This window comes from Grammomys surdaster, unplaced genomic scaffold (genome assembly GCF_004785775.1).
Source record: "Grammomys surdaster isolate TR1022 unplaced genomic scaffold, NIH_TR_1.0 126546, whole genome shotgun sequence".
Taxonomy (NCBI): domain Eukaryota; kingdom Metazoa; phylum Chordata; class Mammalia; order Rodentia; family Muridae; genus Grammomys; species Grammomys surdaster.
This window is the reverse complement of record NW_021621338.1, coordinates 4,316,940-4,327,363: the sequence shown is the minus strand read 5'-3', so window position 1 is coordinate 4,327,363 and position 10,424 is coordinate 4,316,940. Positions and strand designations below refer to the sequence as shown.

The following is a 10,424-nucleotide window of genomic DNA, read 5'->3' as shown; positions in this document are numbered from 1 at the left end:
GAGAGCCCCAGGGTGTGAGAAGGTGATAGAACCCTCCGAACAGGGAGGGAGGGAGGGAGGGAGGGAGGGAGGGAGGGGGGTTTGGGGGGAAGGGAGGGAGGGAAGGAGACAGACAAAGAGAGACAAAGAGAGACAAAGAGACAGAGATGGAGAGAGCCCCAGGGTCTCAGAAGTTGATAGAACCCTCCTAACAAAAGGGCCCTGTTTGCCTCAACTGGGCAAACAATTACAGTGATACAGAAGAAGCCAGGACAGGATCAGGGTTAGAGAGGAGGAGGAAGGTCTTGGGAACAGTACAGGATAAAATCAGGCAGTTCCTGGTCTCCTCATTAGCCTTTCCTTTCCTTTGTTTGTTTGTTTACATTCCAAACGCTGCTCCCCTTGTCTGTCCCTTTCTGATGTACCGTGTCCACTCCAGCCAAGAGAAGCTCAGGAAAGGTGCCAACAGTCTCCTGAGGACTGAGCAATTCATTAGTCAGCAGGAAGTGCAGGTAGCCAGATACCCGGACCCCATCTGGCCCAGCCGTCTGTAGCTGGGCTTCTATCTCCTGGATTTTTTGATCAATCAGCTTCTTCCCTGCATGGAAAACAGAGGAGAGTGTGTTTAAATCACTAAGTAGGTACTGTGAAGGAAGTCACGGGGAGAGGCCAGCTTCCTTGCCTGGCCCCAGATTAGGACACCTCACCAAAGAAGAAGATGGTATCCCAGTTATTCAGGTATCGCTTCCAAAAGGGCAGCAGAGGACGAGTCCACTTGGGAAGAAAAGTGACATAGACTGAGTTCTGGAACATGAGCCCAACTGAGCTGATGAAGGTAGCAGTGTCCTCAGGGATGGAGGGCTCCAGGCAGCCAACCCTTTTCTCAAACAGGATGTAGCAGATGGCTATGAAGTAGAGAGGCTGTCAGAGCAGGCAGAGCCAGAGGACTGAGAATCCATGGTCCTCATTAAAGCCCACTCCTGACCCCGACCCCCACCCCTGCTCTCCCAACAAGGCTACCTTCCAAGGCAAGGTGGTAAAGAAGATGAGACATGTCTGGCACCTCATCCCCTGATGCACTCTCTGCCCGCACCTGGTCCAGCCGGGTAATAAAGTCACTGATCACCTCGTTTAAGGCATCTGTGTAGAGTGCAGCCTCAGCAGGCTTCAGCAGCCGCTGTTTCAAACCCTGACGCAGATGGTACCACTGCTGTCCTTGTCTGGGGAATGCCAAGAACGGCACAAGTAAGCACGGGACTAAAGTAAATGGTATCCCATCCACCCACAAGGTCTCCAGAGGGTGGAGGGAACCTCAGACTCCTGAAATTTAGAATTAGACAATCACCAAGTATAACTGATGACCTAAGAATGATAAAACTGCCAAGCGTGGCTGCATACACCTGTGAAGCCCAGCATTTAGAAGACGGAGGCAGGAGGATCAGGAGTTTGAGAGAACCCTTTACTACAAAGTGTTTTTGATTGCTGCCTAGACTTCAGGAGACCTTGTCTGTGGTGACAGGATTCTAAAAGGAATTAAGGCAGGTGGTTGTGACGCACACCTCTAATCCCAGCACTTAGGAGGCAGAAGCAGGCAGATCTCTGAGTTCAATGTTAGCCTGGTCTACAGAGTGAGTTCCAGGACAGCCAGAGATATACAGAGAAACTTTGTTGGGGGGCGGGGGATTAAAAAAAAAAGGAAGCAAGAATTAACCATGAGACCTCAGCACTGTGTGAATGAGTAAAGTGCCCTTCTAGAATCACAGCACCTAGAATCAAATCACTGGTCTAGCTGAGGCTGGAGTGGTATACCTGTGTTCCCTATGGTGGCTCAGCCACCATAAGTTTGAGACCAACCTGGGATACAGAATAAGATCCTGTCTTAAAATGAAAACAAACTAACAAAAATTATAGGTTTACAGATAACTTGCCAGTGACCCTCAAAAAGGTGGCTTAACACCCATGGGCTTGGCTGGGTTTTGCCTCTGTACGTGAAGAGTGATCCAAAGTCTATATAACTGGATTGTTCAGATGGCCAGATGAGTGCTGGACACATGGTGGTTAGTAATATGGACTGTAAGTATCTTTGAATTATGTAACCCTGGAGGCTTCTGAATGTGAAACGCTAAGGGCTGCTGCACCCAGACCTTCTATGAAAAGGTTGAAGAAAAAATAGGAACAAGTTGAAGTTCCTCTGTTGCCAAGGGATTCCTTCTCCTCATGGTTCAATGGGCCAAGGAGACAGGAGACCCACATCTCAGGACAATTTAATGATAGAGACCCTGCTCCAAAACTCAAAAACTCATGAGAGGGACTGGGAATGTAGTTCAGTGTTTGAGTGGTCGAGTGCCTAGCAGGTAGGGAGGCCTCAGGTTTTATCTCTACTACCACAGACCAATCTGAAAAGGCCTTGTAGTTATTTTAGTTCAAACACCCTATATTACAGATCCGAAACATACACAAGAGAGAGAGAGAGAGAGAGAGAGAGAGAGAGAGAGAGAGAGAGAAGGAACTCATTTACTTGTCCAAAATGACACAGTGGATTGGTAGAAGAAGAGACAGTGGCTTATCCCTGGGTTTCAGCCTACCTCAATGTTTTCTAGACAAGTAACATGCACAGGGAGGTCCCGCTCCACCCTGCATTTGAGTGGCTACCTGCGCCTCCTCTCTTTCCACTGGGTCCTTTGGGGCCATGTTCCCATCCCTTTAAGCCCCAGCTCACGTGGTGAAGATCCCATAGGTGAAGCCATTGTGGTCTCGATGCTCCTTCCACTGTTCCATGTGGTCTCTTATGGGGTACTTGCCCTCCTGTCTCATCACTTGCTCCAAGAGCGGGGCACTGGCCAGATTCACATTGGTCCGAGTCCCAAAGGAGGTTGTCCACATTGGCCCATACTTGGTCTTGTTCAGCGCCTGTGGGTGTTAACCAAAGTGGAATAACTGGGGTCCAGTTGAGATGACATTGGTGAAAGGAAAGATGGGGTGGGAGAGGGTCTGACGGCCACACCAGAACCAGTGGGCAGTACGAAAGGTACACGGTGGCCAGCGGTTCTGTAGACAGAGACAGAACAAATGGCCTTACAAAGACCAAGTCTGAGACTGATGTTGCTGTAAGGAGTGGGAGGGTCTGAGGCCTGGGAAGGAATATGGATATATGGGAAACTGGGGGTGTAGTCTGTTGCAGACTGGATGCAGATAGTTGTTTTAAGGAATCTGAGCCCTTTAGTAAGCCTGAAGTAAGCATTTAAATCTACTGTAGCAAAAATGTACAATTACATATTATGAAAAGGCCATTCTAAAACCTATCACTTTGTATATCAACTTAGACAATAATAAAAATAAAATAAAATAAATGGGGCCAGTGAGATGGCTCAGTGAGTAAGGTGCTTGTTTTCAAGCCATGACTTGAACCCACATGGTAGGAGAGAACCAATTCCTGAGAGTTGTCCTCTAACCTACACACATATACATGCGCATGCGTGTGCACACATACACACACAAATAAATAAATGTGGTATTTTTTTAAAAATTTTAGATAGAAAAATGTTAAAGATAAGGAAATAAACCTACTGCATCTTGTAGCCTCATTGAGTTGAAGACAAATATATACTTACCAAGAGAAAGAAAAAAACCACAATTAGGAATTCTGGGGGTGGGGGGGGGGGGGGAAGGAATTCTAAGACTTGAGACTGGAAATGCAAGGTTAAATACAAACTAGCCTGTGTTCTGTTTGCTTGTTTTTAAAAACAACAACAAAGTAATGTGTGTTTTAAGTAATTTCTAAGTCTTTTCTAAGGAGGAGGGAGGAGATAGCTCAAAGAGAAAGTACCTAGAAAGAGCACAGCACCCTGCCTGGACCCTGCACAGACACATCTGAGACTGGGGTGGGGTCTAAGACAGAGTTTCTCTGTGTAATAGTTCCCTGTCTATCCCCAAACTCACTCTATAGACTAGGCTGGCTTTGAACTCACAGAGATCCACCTCCCAAGTGCTGGGATTAAGGAATGCACCAGCCAGCACACCTGGCTGTATCTTAGACTTTCTAAGGTCCTTGCTAACTGATGATGGTCTTAGCTAGCATCTGGTGAGAAATTAGCATTGCTAAAGGCAAGAGCATTCTATAGTACAAAGCCTGCTTACACTGAGCAAGGCCCTGGTTGCTACAATGTTGATAGTTGTTGAAAATGAAAGAGCAAGGAAGATGGAGGGGAGGCTCAAAAGGAACCTACTAACCGGAATGTCAGAAACTGTCAGTCTTACTGATCTGAACTATTGGCCTTAAAATGAGTTCTCTGAGGACCACTACAGCGTAATTGATCCCATCCATTGCCCAGCTGTCCAGAATCCATCCTGAGCTAACAATGGTCAAGGCTGTCCATTGCCTAGAAGCCCATCTTGACAAGCTCCCACACTTCTACTTCCCAGGGACATGGTGGTGGTGGGGTGGTAGGATCCTGAAGAGTTGGCTCAACCACTGCAAATACTTCTGCTCCCCCCACCCCCCAGAAAAATCAAACTGTGCAGACCTGACTCAAATGGCTCATCCCCGCTTGGAGGACATCCGTTGATATTTATATATTGATCGATATTTATATTCACAATTTTATTTACTGAGCAAAATACTAAGCACATTAACAGTTACAATGGGCTATTTTTAATCAATTTTAGATATGTGGTTCCTGTATATATAATTTTGTAGAAATTATAGTATAGTTATAAGTTTTTCAGTATAAGGTATTTATTCACTACAAGTTTATAAACAAAGTACAAGATATCCACAGAACAGAATACAATATCAACTATGAAATGACCCCTCCTGTGCTGACACAGAAAGATACCCAAAGTAGAGAGTCAAACAAAAAGCATTACACCTCCTGCCTAAGAAAGCAGGGTAGAGCTGGGGAAATGATCCAGGATGTGAAAGCCCCTGCAAAAGGACCAGAGTTTGGATTCCCACAAACTTCACAAATGCCAGGCAGACACAGCAGCCCACCTGTAGTTCTGGCCTTGAAGGTGACAAAGAGGATCCCTGGAGCAGGCTGCCTATGAAACTGTCTCGGTGAGCTCTGGGTTCTACTGAGGCCCTGCTTCACCTCGAAGGAGAAGATGGAAGAATGAATAAGGAAGATTCCTGATATCAATTTTGGGCCTACTTACCTATCTGTGTGAACATGTCCATGCATCTGCACACACAGGAGCACACATACACATGCATGCACACCACACACATATACACACGAAGGAAAGAAGTGGGGAGAGAGGCTAAACAAATATTCACTTTCATTGAGAAATACTAAATGGATACTTTAGACGCAAGAGGTTGCCCAGGGCAGAGAGGAAAGGGAGAGAATGTATTAGTGACTTTGCTGCTGCTGTGACAAAACCCAAAACTTATCTAAGCAAGAGTTTATATAAGTAAGACTCCCAGAGGAATGAGTTCATCATGGCTGAGGGTGAGGGTGGGGTTGGGGGTGGGGCATGGTGGCAGGAGCAGGAAGCTGAGACCGCTCATCTTGAACCACAAGCTGAGGCACAGAGTGTGAACTTTGAACTGCAGCAGGGTAAGGCCTTGGGTGCTCAAAGCCCACTTCCAGCAATGTATGGCCCCCAGCAAGGCCTCACTACCTAAAACTCCCCAACAGCACTACAAACTGGGGACCAAGTGGTGAGATGTCCAAGATTATGGGGGAACATCTCTCATGTAAATCAACACAAGGAGTAAGACTGTTTAATGTGTAGCATAATATGTTGTTTTAAGCTTTGAACTATGGACATGTCTAATTTTTTTAATTCAGGAGAAAATAGGAAACAATATTTTCTGAAGTGCAAGTCACTAACCATCGCTCGGATAGTTCTAGAAGGCAGGAAAACCTGTTGAGCCCCTACATTCAGGCAAGTGCTCCTAAAATTTTAAGTGAGCCCTAGTTGTAACCATTTGCCTGTGAACGAGTTTTTGTTTTGTTTTTACTTTTCTTAAAGTTTCCAGTAAAGGGCTGGAGAGATGGCTCAGTGGTTAAGAGCACTGACTGCTCTGCCAGAGGTCCTGAGTTCAATTCCCAGCAACCACATGGTGGCTCACAACCATCTGTAATGGGATCCGATGCACTCTTCTAGTGTGTGTCTGAAGAAAGCTGTAGTGTACTCATCTAAATAATAAATAAATAAATCTTTAAAGTTTTCAGCAAAAAAAAAAAAAAGAATTAAAGGTCTGGAGATGTAGCTAAAGGAGTAGGGGAGCTCTTGTCTAGCACACTTGAGACCTGTAATCCTAGCACTTGGGAAGTAGAGACAGGAAGATTACAGGTTCAAGACCAACCTGGGCCACATAACAAAAAGAAAGAACAAAAATGTTCATGTTACGTTTTCATTACAATGTGAATGGTGGTGACCTTCTGCACTGGCAAATACCACTTTGTAGATAAATTTACTTCCTTCTTTATACTGTGATTCATTTTCCAAATTTTATACCACAATCTTGGAATTGAGGGAAAATCATTTTTAAAATACTTAGTAAGGAGGCTGAAGAGATGGCTCAATGGTTAGAGCCGTCTCTTCAGAGGGCCTAGGTTTGATTCTTAGCATGTAGTGGCTCACAATTGTCTGCTTTCGGGGAAGCTGACCCCATCTTCCGGCCTCCACGGGCACCAGGCACACAGATGGTAACTCGCATGCATGTGGGCAAGACATCACTCATACATATAAAATAATGAACATTTTGAAAGGGGAAAAAAAAGACTAGATAGAAAGCCACTGAGCTGGGCACAAGTACCTTCCCTGCAACCCAGAGCTTCCAAGGTTCCCTGGCTATCCGTGCAGGAGTTTCTGGAAAACGTCTCCCTTTTCCTTTTAGACTTCTCTCCGTCAGTTTACTTGGTGGCGCTTATCAAGGACCTCCTTATGTAAGGACTTATTTTAGAAAGACATCGGGACACTTGCTGAGAGATGTGTGCTGCCCTGTGTGCCGAACATTAGGAGGTAACCTGAGCCAGCCAGCCAGTTCCAGGGATCCGACAGGGTGCTGCCTGTGTGGCCTCAGAGTGGCTTTGCTGAGCTAACCTGTCATTGAGATGGATGAGTGGGCTGGTCCTCACCTGGTGGGACTCCAAAGATGGAGGGAGCAGAATTCATCAGCGTTCACCTGTGGACTTCCCAGCCCATCCTGGGCCCAGGCAGACACTAACAAACTCGGCAGAAAAGACGAAGTCCACACCCCAGTGTATAGACAGACAGATGAGAAGTGGGCTACATGTGCCCCCAGTTTACTTCCTCATTATTTTGTAGATGTATTTGTGTTGTTTTACTTTAAACTGTCTCCTGAGAGGTTTCATCCAGCAGCAGATGGAGACAGATGCAGAGACCCACAGCCGAACATCAGGCGGGAGCTTGGGAGTCTTGTGCAAGAGTCTAGGATAGAATTGAGGGAGCCGGAAGGATCAAGGACACCACAAGAAGACCCACAATGTCAACTAACCTGGGCCCATGGGGGCTCACAGAGACTGAGCCACCAACCAAAGAGCATGCATGGGCTGGACCTAGGCCTCCTATACGTTTGTTCCAGATGTGCTGCTTGGTCTTCACGTGGGTCCCCTAACAATTGGAGCTGGGGCTGTCTCTGACTCTGTTGCCTGCCATTGGATCTCCTTCCCCTACCTAGACTGCCTGTTGGAAGAGGGTGTGCTTAGTCCTGCTGGGACTAGATGACCCTGGGTGGGGAGGTACCCAAGGGGGCCTTCCTCTTCTCTTCAGGGGGAAGGATTAGTGTTTTTTTTTTGTTTTGGTTTTTTTTATTGGATATTTTCTTTATTTACATTTCAAATGTTATCCCCTCTCCAGGTCTCCCCTCCGGAAGCCCCCTATCGCATCCCCCTTCCCCCTGCCTCTAGGAGGATGCTCCACCACCCACCCACTCCCACCTTCCTGCCCTCGAATTCTCCTACACTGGGGCATCAAACCCCCACAGGACCGAGGGCCACTCCTCCCACTGATGTCCAACAAAGCCATCCTCTGCCACATATGCGGGCGGAGCCATGGGTCCCTCCAAGTGTGCTCTTTGGTTGGTGGTCCAGTTCCCAAGAACTCTGGGGGGTCTGGCCGGTTGACACTGTTGCTGGTGGAGGGGAAGGATTTGTAAGGGTAGGACTGGGAGGAGAGGAAGGAAGGGGGCTGTAATCAGATGTTAATAAAAAAAATAAATTATTGGAAAAATAAAAATTCACAGCAGCAAAATTATTATTTATAAATATAAAGAAACAAATAAATCAGTGAATAAATGTTTGTCTGTGACTTCTACATGTATGCCATGTCCCCCCCACACATACGCACACACCCCAAAAATCAAAATTACAATAATATATCATGATATGGCTATTAGGATAGCTTGGAAGCTTCAAGCAAAGAAAACTCAAACAGGAAATAAGTGTTGATGAAGGAGAAACTGGAACACTCATATACTGCCAGTGGAGTGTACAAATAAGGTACTCGCTATGGAAAAGTTTGACTCAGAAAGACATGTGATCCAGCAATTCCAGTCCTATGTACACAAGAAAGGAAAAATGTGTCTGCACAGAGTTGTCCACAACATTTACAGAGACAGAACAGCAAACAGTGCGCCAGCCCAGACAACCACCACTAAATGAACAGATAACCAAGCTACGTACAATGGGGTGTTGTTCAGTCATGAGACAGATACTGATGCGAGCCATAACTTGGGCAAATCTTAAAAACATATGATAAGAGGACAGACAGAACAAAAGGTCACATGTTGTGTGACCCTTCCTCTCCCCACCCCTTTAGAATTGCTTCACTCAAATATTGAGTCAACATAAAAATGGTGGTCAGGGATGCCTGTAATCCCAGCATTCCAAAGGCCAAGGCAGGAGGATTGCAAATTTGAGACCAGCCCAGAGCCCAGAAAATAAGTCTTTTCATGAACTTGCAAATTTATATTGCTGTATTACTCTGTCTCAACACTAAAAGCAAAAGGTCTTATGTATGTGTGTGTTGTCATGTGTTACTTTCATGTGCATATTAAATGTTATGTCTATATGCATAATAAATTCTTTAATGATTTCTGTTCAGATTAGTTTATAGAGGAAAGAGCTTGTAAACTAAAACCGTTGAATTAAACCAAACACCTTGTGCTCACATTGAAGAATAAATTTTCAATAAACAAGTTGGTGTAAATTGGCTGGTGCACTAAAAATCAAACTGTCTTCACACGCTTCCGTGCCTGGTGTCCCAGTTAGAAGGTTATGTTTATCTCTGCTAGGATTTACTTGCCGGAGCTTGACTCAAAGTCATAAAACCATAACTCCAGCCTGGAACAAAATGATCTCTTCTGTAACTCTGTGATAAACAAGACTAACACTCTTGACTTAATGAAAACACGTCTCCCAAGCTGTCAGCATGCAATGCATAGGAGACACATAACTTTCTCCTGTTGGTTATTTTAGACCACAGAAGTCTATGTGTGACCTAAGAATAAATATGCAAATGAGAGCTTAACACTCTGTTCATTGCCCTGTGTAGCAAGTTAGCTTTAGGGATAGTCTTCGACAAGAAAACATCTCACATCTTCAGTTGTCATAAAGAATCTTGATGTAACAGCTTCAATCAGTTACGTAAACACTTGTAAGTCAGCTTCTCACACGCATTAAGGCCTTAAAGCCACATTAAATTTGGTAACAAGTAGTAAACATCAGAGTAATTTCTAAGTTAAAAAGCTGAAAAAAGTCATAGAAATTCAGGTATTTTTGACCTAAATTTTATAGAAAAGACTATGTGTTTGGATCCATGTTTTTCCAGGATTTGGTAACATTTGGAAACCTCAGGTGTTGGTATCATCCTGAGTTTTCACCAAAAAGTAAAGGACTAAAGACTCCGCCATTCTAATTACTGTACATAATTTTTTTTACGTGAGAGATTGAGGAAAAGGGAAATCTGTCTAAAATTTTGAGATGACAGGGGAGCCGGGCGTTGGTGGTGCACGCCTTTAATCCCAGCACTTGGGAGGCAGAGGCAGGTGGATTTCTGAATTCGAAGCCAGCCTGGTCTACAGAGTGACTTCCAGGACAGCCAGGACTATACAGAGAAACCCTGTCTCGAAAAACCAAAAAAAAAAAAAAAAAAAAAATGACAGGAGTACTGATGAGTGAGCCCAGGGCTTCAGGCACACAGGCTACATGAGTGCACAGTCCCTGGGTGGGCTACCTTCACAGCCCAGACACTTTTTACTTGTTTCTACTTTAAGACACCCTCCAGGCTGAATATGGTGGCACACACCTTTATTCCCAGCACTTAAGGCAGAGGCTAGTGAATCTCTGGGAGTTTGAAACCAGCCTCAGCTATATAGCAAGTTTCAAGTTAGCCAGGACTACATAGTGAGACCCTGTCTCAAAAATATAATAAGAAAGAAAGAAAGAAAGAAAGAGAGAGAGAGAGAGAGAGGG

At 45.1% G+C, this 10,424-nt stretch overlaps 1 protein-coding gene across 1 annotated transcript in view; it reads right to left on the bottom strand.

The window, feature by feature from the left end:
* LOC114614947 (sterol 26-hydroxylase, mitochondrial) overlaps positions 1 to 10,424 on the bottom strand; it is a 26,137-nt gene that overhangs the window by 1,797 nt on the left and 13,916 nt on the right. The window contains exons 2-5 of the mRNA XM_028760556.1: positions 2,699 to 2,889; positions 1,000 to 1,199; positions 687 to 884; positions 405 to 577 (exon numbers count right to left, since the gene is read on the bottom strand). Coding sequence (XP_028616389.1) covers positions 405 to 577; positions 687 to 884; positions 1,000 to 1,199; positions 2,699 to 2,889 — 762 coding nt within the window. The remainder of the gene's footprint in view (positions 1 to 404; positions 578 to 686; positions 885 to 999; positions 1,200 to 2,698; positions 2,890 to 10,424) is intronic.